The following is a 23855-nucleotide window of genomic DNA, read 5'->3' on the forward strand; positions in this document are numbered from 1 at the left end:
CATATATACCCATACACACACAAAAAAATCAAGTTAACATGTTTCAAGGATAAAGGCTAAACAAATGCAAAAATGAATTTCTGTGAAAACTAGAGTATTATCACAAAGATAAGCATTATCACTATAAAGATCATAGAAACAGCTACATCTTACCTATACTGTCCTCTTTTAGTTTCTACAGAATTTAGGGCAAATTCTTTTCGCTGCTCTGGTTTTAATTAAACAAACAAACAAAACTGGTCTGCAGAAAACAACTTCCTCAGTCTTCTAAGCTCTTAAAAAAACAAGCAAAGTAAAAATCCAGTTTGGGGAAACATCAAATGACCAGTTCAGGAAAGCTTTTCGCTAGATAGTCCTCTTCATACCATAGGAATGGCTGGATCTGGAGGATACTGAGGTAAAGGCACATGGACCGTGCACAGGCAGCTTCCTGCCACGAAATCTAAAGCTGCAGAACTAAAAGCAGTCCTTGGGCTTCCCTGGTGGCACAGTGGTTAAGAATCCAGCTGCCAATGCAGGGGACAGCGTTCGAGCCCTGGTCCAGGAAGATCCCACATGCCGCGGAGCAGCTAAGCCCATGCACCACAACTACAGAGCCCGCGAGCCACAACTACTGAGCCCGCATGCTACAAAGACTGAAACCCGCACGTCTAGAGCCCATGCTCCACAACAAGAAGCCACTGCAATGAGAAGCCCGTGCACCACAACAAAGAGTAGTCCCCGCTCACCACAACTAGGGAGCAGCAGCGAAGACCCAACACAGCCTAATTAATTAATTAATTAATTATTTAAAAGCAGTCCTTGCAGATCACATTAGATAGGGGGCCAGAGCCACAACTGGTAACAAAGAGGATGCATCTGCCTAGAGTTTCCTCTGTGCCATACATATTATCCAAGAACCCTAAGAGGTAATAGCAACCAGGGTAGGTGGCACTTCAAGGACTTGAGACCCACAACCTAGCCACACACTGTTCCATTCCTGGCACTGTTGTGTAACCTGGCACTGAGTAACCTTAAAACCCTAAGTTACTCCTATCTATGTTTGTTTAAGTTGAGAAAGTTCGGGAGAGCTGATCACTAAAAGATCCCTTTGAAACTTTCTTCACTTTTTTCCTCTTTCCAAACTAGAATGTCAATTATTACTTACAATACCGAAAGTTTAGCACAAATAAATGTGAAAATTGGCTGATCTTTGACCTAAGCAGTCTCTGCTCTGAGAATGAGTAACAATGCACCAGACTTAGATGGGCCTACATTCACTTCCAAGAGCCAGCGGACTGGATTCTGCCTCTGCTTTTTTTTTTTTTTTTTTGCAGTACGCGGGCCTGTCACCGCTGTGGCCTCTCCCGTTGCGGAGCACAAGCTCCGGACGCGCAGGCTCAGCAGCCATGGCTCACGGGCCCCACCGCTCCGCAGCATGTGGGATCTTCCCGGACCAGGGCACGAACCCGTGTCCCCTGCATTGGCAGGCGGACTCTCAACCACTGCGCCACCAGGGAAGCCCTGTCTCTGCTTTTAAAATAATCTATATTCCACAACACAGAGAAGGGTAGGAAATAGAAAGTAGCTCAATATATGCACTGGTCTGCTCATTTTCTCACATAATCACATATTTAACTGATGATTCCTTTGTATCACAATATATTTAATAGCCAACATTTATTCAGCACCTTCCACATGATGAATCCAATGCTAAGCATTAAAGCATTACTGCATAAAGCAAGAAGACAATTTTAAGTGATGTTCAAGTAAGAGAACTATTGTATGGACTGGAAAAATACATAGCGAAATTCATTTCACTTCCAAAATAAATCCACGGTAAAAAGGACAACAGAATCTTAATTATTTCACTGATTTTCTTTAAAAAAAAAAAAAAACACAGATAAATAGAAGCTGAAATTTAACCTCTAGCATTCACATCAAGAAAGTAATTTATTCTTAATATTCCCAAGAGGTTTCATTATATTCTTATCTCTTTATTTCAAACCTATAGCAAAATGAGGAACAAAGAACAGAAACTTGCCTAAAACATATAATTAAAAGTTAAAATAAAAAAACTAAAACCTCTTACCTGAGCATGAAAATTGGACATAGTTGTTGTCTCTATATCCTTCTTTCCCAATATCTCCATTTTCACTGGTGAATTGGGAAAATTAAATGAAAAGTAGTCTAAAAAATCAGGTAAATAAGTAGCTGCCCCATGAACAATACCCATTACATAGAAAGCTGCAGAGTTCTCGTTTTCACTGAACACCAGACCCACAAACTCTTCTGCAAACCTCTCCATCTCCACAGGAGACAGGTGGGAGAGTTCATTGCTGTAGGCGTGGATAACTGATGCACCTCCATTAGGCTGGTGCTCAATATGAATGAGCTGTTTGAACTCCAAAGTGTCCAACCTTTTGAGGTTGTTCTGAACCCGTGGCTCCTTTAATGAGACAAATGGAAACTCACTGTTCTCTGGAATTTTGGAATCATAGTTCTTGGTATCCAAATTCTTTCCACTGTACTCCTTTATGTTATCACTTAGGATGCCTTTGGCTTCTTGATCTTCAACATCAGACAGCAATCCTGAGCAGATGGTTTGAATAGATTTGCTATACATTTTTGGACGCTTCCGTTTTTCATTCTCTTTGTGTTTCTTTTTCTTCTTCTTCTTTGCCTTCTTAATTTGTAAGTCTTCTACACTTGTTTTTGGTTTCTCCTTCCCACCTGTTGGGAAACATTTTTTTTGAAACTCTGTATTTTAGTTTCTTTAAAAACCACGCTTTAGGACTTGTTTTATAATAAATAAGCAAAATTCACTCAGAATGAAGTTTATATTTGGGACTTGTTTTACACAGTATTGACAATCACAATTTAGTCAGGTTCTTTCCCTCTCTCTCCACACACACAGGCACACACACACAGAGGAAGGCTTAAGAAAAAGTTATGCCTAGAGTGCATGGTACCATTCTGACATGTAGCAGATGCTCAATCAGTATTTACTGAAGTAACGAAACAAATGCTTTAGAAACCATAATCTTCAAATTCTAAATACAGAAAGTCAGAAATGGAAAGATGAACAAAAGTCAATATGAACAACGCCCTGCAGATGTTTTCCATCAATACATATCATTTTTACTTTAAATTCTTAAAAATTGCATATAGGTGTCAAGACTTACAAATCATAAAAGGAGAAAAATACTTGCATAGTGTATCAGCAACAAACATAGCAATTCCTTAGCTTTTTACCATGTGTCCTCCTTGGTAAAGTACTCTTTCATCCAAAATGGGCTATGTTAGATCTACTAGAGCCTACAAAGTTTCCAGTGAAGACCTAACAAGGTACCATAAGACATGACAAAATTAGAATCATTTATCATGTCCTAAGTACAAATGATATCCATGTACTGGTAAAGAGAGAAATTTAAAAAAGGAAAGAAAGAAAGAAAAAGACATGGGTCATAGTAAGTTCATATATTAATGAGTTTCTGTAGCCAAAGGCAAGTAGACCCCGGGCTCAGTAATTCAGAAATCCAAAGAATAAAAGATTAATCCACAGAGGCTATACAGCTATAGAATTTAAGTGTACATATATAAATACAACATTATCACAGTATACTTATTTCTATACGATAAGAAAAATAGAAAAGAGTAAACATCCTCACGAGAAAATATTATGCTTCCTAAGATAATATGAAAAAAGCCATTAAGATAACAGTTGAGGAAAGAAGGCATTCACTGTTTCCATCTGTTATTTCACTTTTATAGATAACCTGTCATGAATTAAGTTTTCTCAACCTGCTTCTTTAGCCAAATTCTTCCATCCTCACATATCTCTATTATTCTTTTCTGTCTCTGGTGAATGAGATGTCCTGCCTACTTCCCCAAAATAAGTCCATCCCATCAACTCCAAAACCCTTGCTTAAAGTTCTCTATCCTCTTCTTTTGACCATCAAACTTCTTATAAAAAACTGCAATGCCCAGTGCCTTTCCTTTATTAACTGACCATTCTTATCCCCTAAATTCTGGGTCTGCTTCCAGTCTACTCAAATTTACTTTCCCAGAATGTTCATATATCAAATCCAATGATATTCTCTCAAATCGCTCTTCCTGATCTCTCCAATGTTTTATGTAATTACCCAACTCATCCTTGATTATTTTTTACTTCCATGATACTACTGCCTTAATTTTTGGTCTAAAAGCCTCATGACTATCTCTCATCCTTAATGCGGGAGCCATATTAATCATTCTATACGCTTTATATATTGCTTTGATCATGTTCATCCCTTGACTCAACTGCTTTCAAGCGTTCTCAAATACAACCTCTTCAGTCTGGAATCCAGAGTCAATGCCCTCAAGTACGCCATGCTCTGGTCCAATCTGCACTACTTACAACTTCTTATGAAACATACCTAGTCCTACTTTATCTTCCTACTACTGGCAAAGGCATTTTCTTTCCCTAAAATATCCTTGCCCTGCCTAGTACTTACTACTGAACTCTTTCTTACCCATCCTTTAAAGACTAGTCTTACATCATCTTCTTCATTTTGTTTTCCCTCATCTTTGTAGTTGGAACTGAAATCACTTCACTCTAAGCTCATGTTATTATATATTCTATATCTATGAATATGGTCATATAAAGTTATTATTTTTTCATTCATAGGATGCCTGTATAATATATGTCCTTCAGGATACTGTATGAGTGAAACAAGTAACTTTGATGAATTCAGAGTGAAACACTTTTTTTTACCAATCATCAAATCCCTCCTGGCATCTAGTACACTGCTACAGATGAACATTTAATGACTCCATGAATGCAAAGATTTCTCTCACCAACAGACTACCTGAAGTTCATAGGTTTTTTCCCTTGTCTCCCATTCAGTCAGTTTTTCACCATATGAATACTATCACTAAATCCTAACCCTGAAACAACAACCATAAATATTCTCTCAAGTTCATAGCAATTCTTGAAAAAACAAAGTTTAATGTTAATAATAAACTATCTCTTCTAAAAATTCCTAAGTATGCAATGGAGACCAAATTGGTATCATTATGAAAAGCAAAACTAAAAATCTGTCAACATTATTGATTATGCAGGTTTGCAAAGTCATAAAATGCAACACTTTATACAGTATTAATTTTCTCGAGTCTATATGTAAGTAGTTTTAAAATATATTAACAAATTCATACTTGCTACCCAGGTATAAACTATCAAAACATCAGATTCAGGTTAAAATCTTAGGAAAAAATTAATAATAAAAAGTTAAGGGCTTCCCTGGTGGCGCAGTGGTTGAGAGTCCGCCTGCCGATACAGGGGACGCAGGTTCGTGCCCCGGTTCGGGAAGATCCCACATGCCGCGGAGCGGCAGGGCCCGTGAGCCATGGCCACTGAGCCTGCGCGTCTGGAGCCTGTGCTCCGCAACGGGAGACGCCACAGCAGTAAGAGGCCCGCGTACCGCAAAAAAAAAAAAAAAAAAAAACTGGGAGTTAATCAAAATGAAAGAAAAAAGAGGTTTATATTCAATATATGTAAGTAAAATCCAAATGAGTCAAGCAAAAAAGACAGTAGTGTATTAAAAAACAGGACTTAAAGTTTAACGGGCTTAGGTATAATTAATAACTAAACTGGAAATACATGTAAAATTGTACAAATTAAATGGTTTGCCAAAATAAGCAGAATTTCATTTGAATGAAAAAATAAGCTTAATATCCTATTATATTTACAACTAACACATATTTTAAAGTTAAAATAGTAAATATCCAGTCATGTTACTTTAAAATAAAATAGGTACAACAGTTTGTCTATTTCTTAGTCACAAGGATGGATGAAAACAGTAGTAGTATAATAGAAACTGGAAAATACAAACTAATAAGAAATTAGTCAAGAGACTATTATATTGAGCATCAAGTAATTAAACTTCCATGATAAACTACTCTGTAATTAAACACTAAAGTGAGCACAGTGTGCAGAAAAGACTTAAACATAACACATCTGAGACTGCTATCCTTAGGCCTGCTTGCAAGGGTGGCCTCTGGCTGGTATCTGAGAACTTGTATTTTGGGAAGGTTACTACCATTCCTTGATAAGAGTGGCTCAGTGTACCTGAACTGTTTGTGCAAACAATATGGTTTACACTGAACACCTGTTTTCCTTCTGGAATTTTGCTACATGCTACACAGGGGGTGCCTATGTGACCAGCTCCCAGTAGACACCCTGACTATTGAGTTTCTAATGAGCTTCCCTGGTAGACAACATTTCACATATTTTATCACAATTCACTGCTGGAAGAATTAAGTGCATCCTTTGTGACTCCACTAGGAGAGGACTCTTGGAAGCTTGTGCCTAGCTTCCTCCAGAAATTGCCACATGTTGCCTTTTCTCCTTACTAATTTTACTTTATATACTCCACTATAATAAATCACAGCCATGAGTACAAATTTATGCTGAGTCTTGTGAATTCTCCCAGCAAATCATCAAACCTGGGGGTAGTCTTGGGGATCCCCCCTCAGTGGGTACAGGTAAAATGCATTCTTTACATTTAAATCAAATCAAGGCACTAGCCTTTACTAGGTAATTTTTTTTAAAGTTTTATACAATCTCTCACTCATTTAATGTCTTGGAATGATACATGAAATGCAACAGATACATATGTAGGAAATTTTTAAATACTTAAGGAGATAAGATCATTTTGAATGCTAATGTTTTTCTCTTATACTAAAAGGTATTTAAAGTACATATTTACTCTAAATTCATAATTCTTCAAACAGAGCCCAATAAATCAGAACTACAGTGTTTTTTTTTTAAAGGATCCTGGTAAATACCTATAACGGAAAGAATTGCTAAGTAATATGGACCCTCAAAAAGTATAAAAGTATAAGGTTGATGGGAGACCCTCCCCACAAAGAGCCACACACATATGCATAGTGGACCTCAAACACACACATACACACACACACACCAAGCAGACACACACATGCACAGATAGCCAAAGAGAGAATCTGACACAGAGAGAAATGGAGACACACACACAATCAGAAGAAAGAAGAACTCATACAGAGACAGAAAAAAACCACACACAGATTAAAAAAACAGCATGCGTTGTTAATGGCAAATTATTTTTAAAAAATCTTTAAAAATCACAAAATCACTGGAATTAATTTCCACTCCTAACCTTAGTATATTTTTAGTGTTAATAAAGGAAAAATAAAGGTTGCCCAGAGATACTGGATATGATTTCATATCTAATATGGGAAGTAATATATATATATATATATATATATATATATATATATATATATATAATTCCATTATCATACACAGAAAGCAGTAATTAGCTTAGCTATTTTCAACCTTTGGTCTTTGGGGAATGACTTTCCTTTTTTGACACAGCAACATCTTCGCTCCTCCTGTCATGAATTACCTACCTGTGACCTTTAGTACACTACCAATAACCTTGAACACTGGCTTCTTTTCATCCCCTTTCTACCTGCTCGTCAGCAAGCTTCACTGATATGCTATAATGATAAAATTTACTCTCAAGAATACTATAATCATAACATCCATGTTCTCACACCTTATCAATAAACAACATAAAACGGCTGAAACACATAAGTGTACTCAGAAAAAGTAGTTGGTAGACATTAGATATAAAAGGATGAGCTAAATAAGCTTATGTTTCAAATTTATTTGTTCCTTTAAACTGTTTCTAATAAAGCAAACTCCTATTTTATCAGTGAAAAACATTTACAAGATTTCTGCATCAATAAAACATTTCTGGCATGTATATAATCATGTACATATTTCTAGTCATAACACAGTTTTTAATGAAAATGTGGAAGAAATAAGACTGGTGTGGAGTTAACAGTTAGTTACTTTATTTTTTTCCCCCTTTTAAAAAAAAATTTCTTTTTTTTTTTGGCCGTGCCCCGCAGCATGCGGGACCTTAGTTCCTGGACTAGGATCAAACCGTGCCCCCTGCAATGGAAGCACAGACTCTTAACCACTGGGCCACCAGGCAAGTCCCATGGAGTGAGAGTTAGCATCTACTGTCAGATATTCAAGTGTCATCACCAATCAATCAATGCCTGCGTCTGCCATAGCTTGCAATTGTTAGCATTATCAGAAGGAGAAAATTTTAAGGAGAGAATAAAAGTTGAAAGCCATAAAAGAAAAAGGGACATAAAGTAGTAAATAATAGGATACTTACTGCCCCCACTTAACTGATTCTCTTGTTGCTCCAGGACACCAGTAACAAAGGATGCCTTTCCCTGATCATAAGGCTCACTTGGGAAATGGCCGGCCACACAAGCAGAACAAATTGTTTTTGCCGGATGGTAACAATAGCTTACACTTACTCAGTGCTTACCATGGGACAGGCACAATTTCTCAAATTAATCATGTTTTTATTCATTTAATTATCTATATACTAACCACTAGGAGGGGAGATAGTTTTGTCATTGTTTTTAATCACAAGAGTTAATCTTTCATGTGTTTATAAGTAACATTCATAGCTACTTATTGAATACCTGAGGGCTAGACAACTGTACTTGGCACTTCTCCCTTACTTTTCCTCATTTAATCTCTGCAACCCTGTAAGACAGTAATTAAATTATTATTTACCTCCATTTTACAATAAATAGATTTTCCTATGGTCATCCCAGAGGTCACCAATTTATTTCCAAATCTATCTCTTTTTTTCCCCTCTATCATCACTAGGTTTTAGTTTAGCTCGGTTTAAAATACCTCTTAAAGTTTTCATTTACTTCAAAGTCAAGGTTACCACTGTATATTACTGGAAAATCTCCACTTTTCAGGCTATTTAAAATTCTGATTGCACACGTAATTTCTACGTTCACATACTTCACATTAATCGTATGTTAGGAATCTAACATTCAACCAAGTGACAGGAATTTACATCACTGTACAAACGGATAACAAAATGACTATATGACTAAACCAATAAAAAATGACTATTTGACTAAACCAAGAGGGTAAAGGTAAGAAAACATTTCAAGTGTTAATCATTAGCTGCTGTAGAGCACTAGTGTGATTATATTCAACTCCTGCCTCAAAGGCTTACAGTCTATTTAGACAACATAGATAAAACACACTGGCAAAAAAATAGAACAGAAGGACCATGAGCATTCACCAAGTAGCCATCAACTTAAGCTCTGACATGTTTCTTCAAGGTCAAAAGAATTTTATAGAAAATAAAGTTCTGACAAGTAGAAAATAGAGCTTAGACAAAGTGCCACCAAAGAACATCTGGAAACATGACAAAGAATGAAATGAAATTATAGAATCTAATACTGTTTACCTTAAATAATATAAATTAACCAGTAATTTCATTGCACCTACAGTGCTATGGCCTTTTCTCCCTTATGCAGATAGAAAGGCTTATCCACACATAAATTCAATATGAAATTAATCAAAGTCAACGTGTTCTGATCCACAAATTGTTAACTTGATGAGGCAGCAAATGAATTTGCTAGCTATCTAGCAACCAAATGCCACTGATTCTTCTTACCTTGCTATCTGAGTGAATTTAAAACTATCCTTCTATCACAAATTCTCTCTGGAAAAGTTCAGATTTATTGACAGGATTTATATTATTACCTCACCATCCACCCCTATGTATAAACAACAACTAAAAATAGTTGTAATGAGAAAAAACAGGAAACAAAAAGAGGATATTCTTAAGCATGCAAGAAACAAACAGTAAAACAACACCTTCTTATTTAGCTCAGAGTAAAATGCTCCCTCTAAATCCCAGACTATGCTATGGTGATTATCATCAAATATTGGTAAGATCTCTTCCTCCACCATAACTATCATGCTAAAAATTTCTTTAGCCTTTTATTTTAGATTATCTAAATATGGATAAAGACTAGTAATATAAACACAGAGTTAGAGAGCCTATTTTCAAATAATTTAAGGAACCTTATAATTACCTTTAGTACTTTCTAATAACTCACTAAATAAATATACTAAAGACATATTACTACACAGATTAGAAAACCCCACTATTATATTTACCTTTCATAGTCTGACCACAAATGTTTATTCCCAGCAAAATTCAGCACCAAATAACATTTCTTACTTTAATCACTAAGCCAATACATATATACTGAACAATGTAACACAGTACAACTGAAATCACTTAATATAAACTTACTTTTCAGCAAAATCTTTACTTCTCCATTTTCTTTCTTGATCTCACTCATTATTTTATGCTTCTTTTTTTCTCTTTCCTTTTCTTTATCCCTTTCTTTAATTTTGTCTTTGATTTTATCTAAAAGACAAAATAAATATTTAAAACTATTTTAAAATTTTATTTTTTTCATGAACTACAGTGAAATTTCTAGAATTACAACACACCAAGAAAATTAGAATGAAAAACAAACATGCTTTTTTTTCTTTCTCTAAGGTTTTAGTTATTTATAAATTTCCTTTCATATATTGAACACCGGAATATATAATACATCATAAACTATCAAAATTTATCACTACACATTTTATTCTAAAGATTATTCTTCACATACTTCATGTCCAATACAACAACAAACTAACTTCAAATCACTTAAAGTAAGCGGCTAACTTTAATCGAGAGAGTAAACTACAACGGAAAAGGGGCTAATTTTGAAGCTGGGCATATCTGGGTTGGTTAACATAACACTGGAAAAAATAGTCATTCTCAATATTCTAATATGTAAAATAATGGTTGATATCTTTCTCATGGGTTACTACAAGGACTAAATGAAGAAAGATATAAAATGACTACCCAGAGCCTGGTATATATATAAGACTAGATGTTAGTTCCCTTATACTTGCACCTTTTAAAAAAGATATGACTGACATGGCTAACTGGTGATATTATGATATTAAAATAAAGGGTATAGGAACTCTAAGAATCATTGACCTGCATTCTAAAAATTCAAACTTTGTGTATATAAAATTATTCGATGTTCTTTTTTTTTGTTTTTTTGTTGCGGTACGCGGGCCTTTCACTGTTGTGGCCTCTCCCGTTGCGGAGCACAGGCTCCGGACGCGCAGGCTCAGCGGCCATGGCTCACGGGCCTAGCCGCTCCGTGGCATGTGGGATCTTCCCGGACCTGGGCACGAACCCATGTCCCCTGCATCGGCAGGCGGACTCTCAACCACTCCGCCACCAGGGAAGCCCTCGATGTCCTTTTAATTATTGTTGTTCAATCAAGCTCCTATGCACCCAGCAAAAGACGAAATGCAGAGGAGAATTTTAAAATAGTGATAAAATCCTTGTCTTCAAAAAGCTTACTACTGGTTACAAAGCTATGATGGAAACACACAAAACTGCAAAAAGCCTGTAATGTAACACCCAAGATTATATAACATATATGCCAATTGCATAATTTCTTAAAATCCCTCCTTACTTCTCTTTCTATAAATACTACCCTAAGTTCAGGTCCTAGTCACCTAATGTTTAGATTACTGTCTTGATCAGCTCTGCAAACAGAAATATAATGGTTACCACATACGTAAATCTAAATTTTCTAGTAGTCACATTAGAAACAAAACAAAACTAGTGAAATTAATTTTAATAATATTTTATTTAGCCAATATATCTAAAACATCATTTCAACATGGAACCAATACTAAAAACTTACTGAGATATTTTACATTCCTTTTTTCATAATAAGATTTCAAATTCCAGTCTATATTTTACACTTATGGCACATTTCAATTCAAAGTAGCTCAACTTTAACTGTTCAAAAGCCACATGAGGACTTCCCTGGTGGCACAGTGGTTAAGAATCCACCTGCCAATGCAGGAGACATGGGTTCGAGCCCTGATCCGGGAAGATCCCACATGCCGCGGATCAACTAAGCCCATGCGCCACAACTACTGAGCCTGCGCTCTAGAGCTGGCAAGCCACAACTACTGAGCCCACGTGCCACAACTACTGAAGCCCGCTCGCCTAGAGCCCATGCTCCACAACAAGAGAAGCCACCGCAATGAGAAACCCGCACACCACAACGAAGAGCAGCCCCCGCTCGCTACAACTAGAGAAAGCCCGCATGCAGCAACAAAGGCCCAAAGCAGCCAAAAACTAAATTAATTAATTAATTAAAAAAAAAAAAAAGCCACGAGTCTAGGGGCTACCGTACTGAACGACTCTCCAAACTACTTAACTAGATAATTCTCAAAAAAGTTAAATCTATGTATTTAATAAACATTTTAAAACTTATTAATTTAAAAAACACAAATTCAAACAAGATATTTTCACCTATCAAACTGACAAAGTGCTTTTTTTAAAGTGATAATACTCAAAGCAGATGAGAGGACAGTTGATGGCTGAGCAAACTAAAACAGGGATTCACTGACTTAACAAATACACATTGCTGAGTATAAGAAAAAGTTAGGGACACAGAGATGAAAAAGCTAGATAAAGTCCTCATATGTTCATATACAACTTATTCTAAAATTCTAGAATAGATTAAGCTGTTCTCACACTTCAGATTGGCTCACTACTCTTACTTTTTGCTGTTTTAAAGTCCTTGAAAACATGTCATAGGCTGTCATCCAGCCATAAAATGTCAGTACAAATAGCTGGAGCTCAGACACATATATAAGTTAATATTGCCTAAGTAACTACACGTTTTTAAATGAACTAGTTATATATTATTAACCACAACTGAAGAAAAGAGTCATCTGAAATGTCTCAGCATTTCTTTTCCCTATTAATCTTATTAACCTAAAAGTATTATTTCAATAATTATTAAACTTTTAAAAGTTTATTAAAGTATAATATACATACAGAAAAAAGCACGTAAGTATACAGTTCACTTTTCACAAAAATGAACAGCACCCGGAACCCATCTCAGGTACCCCCTTCCAGTCTTTATTATGCAGCACTGCTAAGGGTAACCACGATCCTGACTTCCAACCCCACAGATTAAAATAACTATAGAATTTTAATAACATATATAAAGAATATGATACACTATAAACCATCACAGTCACAAAACAAATTTTTTTCAGAATAAAATTAAACTAGTTTCTCAGGAAATAAAACTATAATATAATATGACCCAATTTTTATAGACTTTATTTATAAATATACTTATTTATAGACATTATAGACTTTATTTTTTAGAGTAGTTTTAGGTTCCCAGCAAAATGGAACAGAAGACAGAGATTTCTCATATATACCTCCTGCCTCTACACATCACAATTTTTTAAAATTTATGATTAATATACACATTCAGAAAACAGACTGAAAGATAATACTGCAAATCATTAAAAGCCATTACTTTTATTTTTTTAACATCTTTATTGGAGTATAATTGCTTTACAATGGTATGTTAGTTTCTGCTGTATAACAAAGTGAATCAGCTATACATATACATATATCCCCATATACCCTCCCTCTTGCATCTCCCTCCCACCCTCCCTATCCCACCCCTCTAGGTGGTCACAAAGCACAGAGCTGATCTCTCTGTGCTATGCGGCTGCTTCCCACTAGCTATCTATTTTACATTTGGTAATGTATATATGTCAATGCCACTCTCTCACTTCGTCCCAGCTTATCCTTCCCCGTCCCCGTGTCCTCAAGTCCATTCTCTATGTCTGCGTCTTTATTCCTGTCCTGCCTCTAGGTTCTTCAGAACCTTTTTTTTTTTTAGATGCCATATATATGTGTTAGCATACAGTATTTGTTTTTCTCTTTCTGACTTACTTCACTCTGTAGGACAGACTCTAGGTCCATCCCCCTCACTACAAATAACTCAATTTCATTTCTTTTTGTAAGCCATTACTTTTAAGTGGCAAAAAGTTTCTAAGTTTCTGCAATAGGAGCATATTAGTTTTGTAATACAGGAAAAGGGGTTTTGAAATATGCCTTTAAGTATGGTATTAAATAGTTCAAGTAAAAATAAGTTGAAGGTGTGAAGTCATTATACAAAAAACACCTATGGAAACAAAAACAGTGGCACAGTCAAGACTATAAGAGTGACTGACAACATAACTGCATTTACCTCCTACCCTATACTACACCCAAAACCTTCAAAGCAAAGGAAGCAAAAACAAATCAGTCTATATATACATAGTAGAAAAGCATTTCTTTATCTTTTTTTTAAATAAAGACTTTATATTTTTTGGCTGCGTCGGGTCTTAGTTGCGGCACGTGGGTTTCTCTCTAGTTGTGGCCTGAAGGGTTTTCTCTCTCTAGTTATGGCACCGGAGCTCGAGAGCGCATAGGCTCTGTAGTTTGTGGCACGCATGCTCTCTAGTTGGGGCCATAACAAGTCAGAACCTCACTGTCTATAAAACCTCAAGTCTGCTGCTACCACACTGTCATGCATTCATATTTATAAAAGCCACTTCGAGGTCTTTTCACAAGGAAAAGACTCCCTGGCATCAAGTTTACAGTTATACATTGTTCTTTAACAAGTGTCATTCTTAGTTTTTACTTCTTTTCATGACCATGAATTTGTACCGTTTTATCCTTCATGATTTAATCTAAGGCTTGGAAAGAATTTCTAGCTCATCTTCCCATCACAATTCTTAGAATAAAAGTGAGAATTATTCCACCATAAGAACAACAAATTATCTGTTTTGAAAAGCCCAATTTAACATAAGGACACTTTTTATTTGAAAATACAAAGGGGGATAGGGGACAGACGGAACACAGATGCTAAGAGACCCGTGATATGATTTGAATTTAAAGATGCAAAAGGAATCTAAGAATGGAGGGAAAGAGAAGGAATAAATAAGTCATTATCAACTCACAACATACTTTAAATTATATATGTGGAAAAACACACATGGGCTAAAGACATACCTTATACGTAGAAGTTAAGATATAAAAAAGAAAGCTGATGAAAGTAATTTCAAACAAAATATAAATGGGATTTTCAAACATATGGTCAACTTATGATTTAGCAGTATATGCCACATATGCATCAATGTAACATGTATTTCACTCACCCAATACATTTCTATTAAGCATTTACGTGTATGAGATAAAAATGAGTAATAGTGCTGCACTAAAGAATCTTAAAATCGACAAGGTATCAGTTGATTTTTATTATAAGTACCACTTTGGAAACCAGTTCTTAAATAACAAAATAAATGTTTTCATCTGATTATAATAAAATTCACTTGTCTCCACAAGTATTAATGTCATTATAATAATGTAGGGATGAAAAACACACACAAGTACTATATGAACTGCTCCAGTAAGAAAGCAAAACATAAAAAGCTTTGTAAATACTTTTAAGAGACTGATCAAATAATACATCAACAAACCATTCATCTGAAATCTTCAGAATTAATTCACAGATTTCCAGATAACAGGAGATTGCCACCCATTTTTTAACAGTTCTAATTACTTTAAAAAATGTACTGTATACATCCCTGCTTTCAAAAATATAAGAAATATAATTTACTCTTTTCATTTTGACAAAAATTTTAACTCTCACTGTCATCCTCATAGTGACCTCAAAAACAGAAGAAAAAATTAACTGTTCAAAACTAAATAGCAGCTGAGAATCATTTCATTTTTATTGTCTCACCTGTCTCTTATCACTCCAGGTAAAAGACGTGACAGCTCTAACTTCTGGCAGTCACTGATAGGCTCATTCTCATTTGTTCTGTGCTAAGAAACTAGACCAGGTCCATTGTGCTATAATACAGCAAGCAGGTTCTCTATATCACACCGTATTCTAGTCAGTTACAAACATATCTTTCTTCTTAGCATCATTCCTAACCCCACCAGTGTACATTCCTTGAGGGTAGAGAAGGCTCTCCCTCAATAAATGCTTGTTCAATGCATGAAACGAGTCCTGTAATAAAAGTGAGAAATTACTGTTATTTTCTACAGTACATCATGACTTTCTCTCCAATAAGGTGCTCTAAGTTGATCTTTGTTAATCCTTCCTTCTTTTCCATGGCAAGGAAGGGAATTCTTAGTCCTGAAAGTCTTTCAGTAGTAGTTCTTCAAATGTATATCCCTTTTCTAACTGACCTGGTCATTTCTGACAAACAGTTCTAAGATTTAATACAGCTATTCCTCCAATAACAGTAGGGATCCAAAATTTTTCTGGGTAAGTCTCAATAAAGACAAATAATTTTCCCCAAAAGACAGTGGGCTGATTTCTTTTTTATGCAGAATTCTTTTTATATAAAAAACTTTCACAATTTACCACCAAAAAAATTAAAAATAGAAAAATAAAATTTTAAAAAGAAAATAGGAAAAGATACAAAGGACACAAAACAAGCAAATTTCAAAGAATGCTAATGTCAGACATGAAGAAAAGCTCAATTAAAATAACATGAAATCATTTCTTCACCTATCAAATTGACCATTTTTATTGAGATATCACTGACAAACAGCACTGAATAAGCTTAACGTGTATACAGCATAATGATCTGACTTACATACAGGATGAACTGATTACCACAGTAAGTTTAGTGAATATCCATCATCTTACATGGACACAAAATTTTTAAAAAGACCATTTTTCTTAAAAATAACAGTAACCAGTGCTGCTTGGCAAAGGTGAAGCGAAATAGGCACTTCTACACAGTGATGAGCGTAAACTGATAGTCTTTACTGGAGAGCAATTTAACAGTATGTTGGAAAAATATTAAAACTCATCATTCCTTTGATCCCACAATTCCACAACTAAGATTAATAAAAAGAAAACCAAGCCTGCACAAAAATACACATACAAGGGTCTTCATCCCACATTATTTTTAACAGTGAAAAATTGTAAATAACAAATGTTTAATAATGGAGATTGGTTAGATAAATTTGGTTATATTCAGAAATGGAAAATTATGAAGCCATTAAAAATCATGTTTAAATAACAGTTAACATCATGGGGGAAATGTTCACGATACGTTAGACGAAAACTGCAAGTTGATAAATGTAAATCTATAAAAGGATCCCAAATCTGACATATATATGTATACTGTGTGTATATATATAAACACACACACATATACACACATTTATGTATATACGTCTGTATATGTATATATACACACACACATACGCACATACAGGGATCTTAAAACAAGGGAAATTGTTTATAAGTTTATATAAGAAAGAGTTGGACTTCCCAGTTCTCCCACCCTCACCCCAAACATTCAAGTGATCATTTCAATCTCACCCTTTAAGACAAACACTGAAACTTTCATTTTCTGGAGGAACTGAACAGGCCTCAAGGCTCAGGTACCCTAGGCAAGGCAAAGACAAGCTGATTGTACTTCCCTAAAATACTCAAGCTGAACTGAATCAGGAAATTTAAAAAACAAGAATTTTTAAAAATTAAAAAGACAGTAGCAAACCAGAAAGCCTTAATTAAAAGGTTGGAAGAGATAAAGTTTAGATAATCTTCCAAAAATCAGAGCAACAAGACAAAGAAGTGAAAAATAGCAAAAAATAAGGCAACACAAAGGATCTATTCAGGAGATCTAATATCAAATTAACTGAAATTTCAGAAAAAGAAACCAATTGCATAAGGAAGAAAAATATAAATAAATAAATAAATAAATAAATATTTCCCATAAAAGATCAGTCTCCAGAATGAAGATTCTTCAAGTCATGAGTACAAAGAATGGACTTCACCACTGTAGTCCCTCTGGCCCCAAACACACCAGGCACACCCTCATGAAATTTCAGTACACTGGGGATAAAGAAAAGATCTTAAAAGCCTCCAGAAGAAGTGGAAAAAAAAAAAAAAAAGATCGCATATAAAAGATCAGGTAACAGTGTGGAACTGGACTCCGTCAATGCAACAGTAGACGCTAGAAAGTAATACAGCAGTAACTTCAAAATTCGTAATGAAAATATTTTTTAACCTAGAATTCTAAAATCTGCCAAACTATCAATCAAGCATGATGGAAGACATTTTCAGACAAGCAAAAGTTCAAAATTTTTACCACACATGCATCCTTTCTGAGGAAGTTACATGAGGGCATGCTAAGTAAAAGGAGTAAACAAAGAAGGAAGAAGACATGAGACCCAGGAAACAAGGGACCCAGAGCACAGGAGAGCAACACAAGAAAATATCAGTATGAAAGCTATGTAGCTGGCTTAAAGGGTAACAGTTCAGGTCGAAACACAGGAATGGAGAACTGCAGAAACAAGGCCCCCCAGGAATAAAGGGGAATTGCCAGATTACCTCTTATCACACAACAGAGAATAAGACAGAAAATGAAGCAATAAGTATATATGTAAATGAAAAAGAGAGGCAATTTTTAGCTACATGAAAACCAAGAAAGCCATAGAGAAAAGGATCTCTGATCTGCACTGAACAGTATTTTGCAAAGTCACAATAAGCCCTGATTATTGCTTCAACTAAGGTTTATGAAATTATCAGAGATAGGAAAGAAGCTAAATTTTAAAGTGCTAAATTCTTATTTATCTTAACAAGAATGCAATATACGTCTAAAACTGATTGATTCAAAAATAAAAGGCAAAATGAGCATTTTATTTAGAAATTTGGAATTAAAAGGAGATGAGAATTAAGAATTACAGACGGGGGAGGGATGGATAGGGAGTTTGGATTAGCAGATGCAAATTATTATAAATAGAATGGATAAACAACAAGGTCCTACTGTATAGCACAGGGAAGTATATTCAATATCCTGTAAAAAACTATAATGGAAAAGAATGTGAAAAATAATATATATATGTATATATATATATTTATGTATACCTGAATCACTTAGCTGTACAGCAGAAATTAACACAACATTGTAAATCAACTATACTTCAATAAAATAAATTTTTTAAAAAAGAGTTACAGGGCTTCCCTGGTGGTGCACTGGTTAAGAATCCTCCTGCCAGTGCTGGAGACACGGGTTCGAGCCCTGGTACGGGAAGATCCCACATGCCATGGAGCAACTAAGCCCATGCACCACAACTACTGAGCCTGAGCTCTAGAGCCCGCAAGTCAACTACTGAGCCCACGTGCCACAACTACTGAAGCCCGTGCGCCTAGAGGCCATGCTCCACAATAAGAGAAGCCACGGCAATGAAAAGCCTGTGCACCACAAAGAAGAGCAGCCACCGCTCGCCACAACCAGAGAAAGCCCACGCACAGCAACAACGACCCAATGCAGCCAAAAATAAATAAATAAATTTATTTTTTTAAAAAAAAAGAGTTACAGCTGGACGGGGGCTGGAGACAGGAATGGAGAGTGTTATGGCCATTTTTCACTATAAACCTTTCAGTATTATTTTATTTTTTTAATTAAATTTTATTTTAAAAATTTACAAAGCCATGGTCTTCCTCCCAAATACCCATAACCCCAGTCTAATCATGAGAAAAACATTAGACAAATCCCAATTGAGGGACATTTTACAAAATACCTGACGAGTATTCCTCAAACTGTCAAGGTCATCTAAAGCAAGAAAATTCTAAGAAACTACCATAGCCAAGAAGAGCCTAAACAGACATGATGACTAAATATAATGTGGTATCCTCATGCACCCCAATGTTCACTGCAGCGCTGTTTACAATAGCCAAGTCATGGAAGCAAACTAAATGTCCATCAATAGATGAATGGATAAAGAAGATGTGGTACACATATACTATGGAATATTACTCAGCCATTAAAAAGAATAAATTAATGCCATTTGCAGCAACATGGGTGGACCTGGAGATTATCATGCTAAGTGAAGTAAGTCAGACAGAGAAAGACAAATATCGTATGACACTGCTTATATGCGGAATCTAAAAACATGATACAAATGAACTTATTTACAAAACAGAAACAGACTCAAAGACTTAGAGAAGGAACTTATGGTTACCAGCGAGGGAGGGTGGGAAGGGGAAAGACTGGGAATTTGACATTGACACGTACACACTGCTATATTTAGAATAAATAACCAACAAGGACCTACTGTATAGCACAGGGAACTCTGCTCAGTACTCTGTAATAACCTAAATGGGAAAAGAATTTGAAAAAGAATAGATACATGTGTATGTATAACTGAAAAAAATTAAATTAAAAAATAAAACTCTACAGAGCAAAAATTAATTAATTAATTAATTTAAAATGTGTTATCCTCAATAGGATCCTAGAACGGAAAAGGGAAATTAGGTAAAAACTAAGGAAATGTGAATAAAATATGGACTTTAGTTAATGATAATATATCAATACTGGTTCATTAAGTGTGGCAAATATACTATACAAATTTAAGATTTTTAATAATAGGAGAAAGTGAGTATAGCATATATGGGAACTCTGTACAAAGTTCCCAACTTTTCTGTAAATCTAAAACTATTCTAAAATTAAAAGCTTACTGAAATCTATACTTTATATAAATTTATAAAGGCAAAATGTAGTTAATTAAAAGAAAAACATACACACAGACACATACTGTACATGTGTATATAAATTTAACACTAATGGACAGAGCTCCAAGACACACTGTTAAGTTAAAAAGTACAAGTTACAGAAAAATGCATATAGGATATTTAGGTTTTAAAAAATAAACTGAATATTCTTTTCTGTGAGTGTATATATGTAAACATGTATGTATGTAAATGCATAGCAAAAGGTCTGGAAGGACAGACACAAACACCTAAGGAACAAAGGGAGCTCTTGGTTCCTATTTCATGTACTTTTAAATTATTTAAAATTTCTGCAACAGAAAGGGATACATATTTATGTATTACATGTATAAATAAGTTGTTAGCCTAAATCTTCTCCCTGAAAGAACTGACAATTATTTTCAGACAAATATTTTTTTAAGAAAGAATTAGAATCACTTAAGCCATATTAGAAGGAAAGAGATGAGTAAAAAACACTTCAAAATAAAACACTGAATTGATATACTAGAAAGTAACAAACACACACAAATAATCTTACTTTTTCCCAAGTCCTCCCTTCATTTACAACTATTCAAATGCATTTCTGCCTCACTTTACATACATTACCTCAAGGTTATGTTATAATTTAAAAAGAGAAGAACAAAAGAAAAAAAGAAAATATAACACAATTATAATTGTATACATATATGAATATGTATACATATATACATTTGTTAGATTTAATAGTTTTTAAGAGAAAGACAGAAATCCCACACAATATTAAGACTTATTAAACCACAGATTTTGTTATAAAGAGGGATATTCATACAGGCTCATTAGGTTTTTTTTAATATTTATTTTTATTTATTTATTTATTTGGCCGCCCGGGTATTTGGTTGCAACACACAGGCTCTTCGTTGCCTCGTGAGAGATCTTCCTTGTGTCATGTGGGATCTTCAGCTGTGGTATGCGGGATCTTTACTTGCATGTGAACTCTTAGTTGTGGCATGAGGGATCTAGTTCCTGACCAGGGATTGAACCCGGGCCCCCTGCGTTGGGAGCACAGAGTCTTAGCCACTGGACCACAGGGAAGTCCTCAGATTTTTTTTTTTTTTTAAATATAAGTGTCATAAAAATCCACACTGGCAGTTCTTAAAAAATGTTGGTAGAATTTCATGCTAAAGCTTTCAGCTGCAATACATTCGTGTAGCCCAACCTCAAATAGGCTTCATGTGATCACAGTTTTACTTGCTTTGTTATATGTGCCATAATTCACGCTGCAATAATGCAGTCCATGAAACTGATTGGTCTAGCAACAACACTGATATCCTCCTCTATTATCCTTCCCCACCCACGAATAAGTATAGCTGGAAATAGATCTGAGAACAAGCAGGAAGCAGGAGAATAAGAGAAGTGATACAGAATTGAAGTGGGGAGGCAGAAGGGAAAGTAAATTACAAAAATAAGAACATCAACGGAAAGAAAAAGATGAAGGATACAATAAAAAGAGAAAGGACTGCAATACAGTGGATGGGGAAAGAAGACACTTATCACACCTCCTCCCCCAACAAAGCTAATCAAGACCACCAAATCCAATGTTTTCTCAGCCCTTTTTTCTCAGTCCTTAGTGCAACAGACATTATTGACCTCCAACTCAAAATTCTCCCTAAGTTGCAGTGAAACTGCACTATCCTACATGACTACTCAATAACTCACAATTTATCATCCCAAACCTGCACATTCCCCTAGGGTATACCCTAGGCATGCTTCCTCTCTTCTTTCTATTTCCTCTAAAAATGCAATCCTATGATTTAAACTATAACTTTAGGCAAATGAATCCCCAAACTAATCTCTCAACCCAACCCTTCTACCAAGTTCCACGACTTCATCCCCGTAAGAAACAGTTAACACCAAAATCATCATCTTTATCATATAACTAAGGTTCAAGCTCTCCTTTTAATTCTCTCTTTATGTTAATGGCACAACATCCTAACATTAAAATTCAAAAAATTCTCAAAAACCTTTATAATACTTCCTTCTTCCATTTCCCCGTAACATTAAGTCACCTGCTCAGTTCAGTCTATTTTTCCATTAAAATATGTCTATCTTCCTTTCGCTTTCCATAGCTACCACCACCATTGATTCAATACCTTTTGAAAAAAAGTGATCTTCCTACCTAGAGTTTCTCTCCTCCCCACCAGTCCACTAAGCATAGAGTGACCAAATATTCCTTGAAAGTATAGTTTATCATGGCACTCTCCTCTGCTTTAAACAAACAAACCCTACCAAAAAAAGAAAATTCCCATAGTATGCCATTCAAGAATCTTAGTCAAGACTCACCTTATCTTTTAATAATTTCTTCTACTACTCATCCACATGTATACATACACAAAATTCCAGAATGTTTGATTCATTATTATTCAAATGTCTTACTCCAGTATTTTTGCTAATACCATTGAGCTGGAATGTCTTGCCCATCCCAACTCTGCCTACCAAAATCCTATACATCCTGAAAGATCTAGGTGAAATTCAGCTTCTTTCATTAAGCACTCCTAGATCCCTACAACACTGCCTCTCTCTCTTACGATTTGAATTCTGATTGTGTAGCTGTTCCATCTGCCCTACTGGATTATAAACTCTTTTGTAGTTATCATATCTTACTCATCTTTGTTATCTTCTACAGAACCTAGAAGAGTGTTTTGCATATAAATGATGTTCAATATGAATGCAGTTTCCAGGGGAAAAAGAAGAAAATGGTTCAAGTAAATACAAACAAGTTGCTAGTGATAAGCATCTAAAGTGTCAGCAGTCACAGAAGACAAAAAAAAAGGTCAATATGCAGAAAAAAGAAACAAGATGAGTAACAATACAGAGCCTTGCTTACACTGCAGCTAATTATCTCTCCAATTAAATTATAAATACTCTAAAAGCAAGAAATATAAATAGGGCTTCCCTGGTGGCCCAGTGGTTGGAAGTCTGCCTGCCACTGCAGGGGACACGGGTTCGAGCCCTGGTCTGGGAAGATCCCGCATGCTGCAGAGCAACTAAGCCCGCGAGCCACAACTACTTTAGCCAACGCACCTAGAGCCCGTGCTCGGAACAAGAGAAGCCACCGCAATGAGAAGCTCCCACTCGACACAACTAAAGAAAGCCCATGTGCAGCAATGAAGACCCAACGCAGCCATAAATTAATTTTAAAAATGCTCCTTTCAAAAAAAGAGAGAAATATAAATAGCTTTCCTCCTTGCATTCCCCCCACAGTGCCAAGTGTACAGCAGGCAGTAAGTGCTTGTTGAATCCACATAAGAAAGAAGTACAGGACAAATTAGAGAAATCATAATGCAATATAAGAAAGTACATAAATTCTTTTATAAAACTCTAGAAATAAGCAGGGTATAGTGGAGATACAACAAGAGAAGAATAAGATAGTGTTGGAGTGGGGCAGTTGTCAGAAAAGTTTCCACAGAATTTGTTTTTTCATAGGAACAACTTAGAAATCTCACCTACTATCCTCATTTTACAGAGCAAAAAGTTGGGTCTTTGCACTTAAAAGATTTTCCCAG

At 35.4% G+C, this 23855-nt stretch overlaps 1 protein-coding gene across 1 annotated transcript in view; it reads right to left on the reverse strand.

Moving 5' to 3' along the window:
* The window catches only part of RSBN1L (round spermatid basic protein 1 like), a 67129-nt gene that overhangs the window by 25171 nt on the left and 18103 nt on the right, over positions 1-23855 (reverse strand). Inside the window, exons 2-3 of the mRNA XM_027123808.1 lie at positions 10161-10277; positions 2072-2712 (exon numbers count right to left, since the gene is read on the reverse strand). Coding sequence (XP_026979609.1) covers positions 2072-2712; positions 10161-10277 — 758 coding nt within the window. The remainder of the gene's footprint in view (positions 1-2071; positions 2713-10160; positions 10278-23855) is intronic.

This window comes from Aethalodelphis obliquidens, unplaced genomic scaffold, assembly GCF_003676395.1.
Source record: "Aethalodelphis obliquidens isolate GAN/ISIS:26980383/991018 unplaced genomic scaffold, ASM367639v1 scaffold27, whole genome shotgun sequence".
Lineage (NCBI taxonomy): Eukaryota > Metazoa > Chordata > Mammalia > Artiodactyla > Delphinidae > Aethalodelphis > Aethalodelphis obliquidens.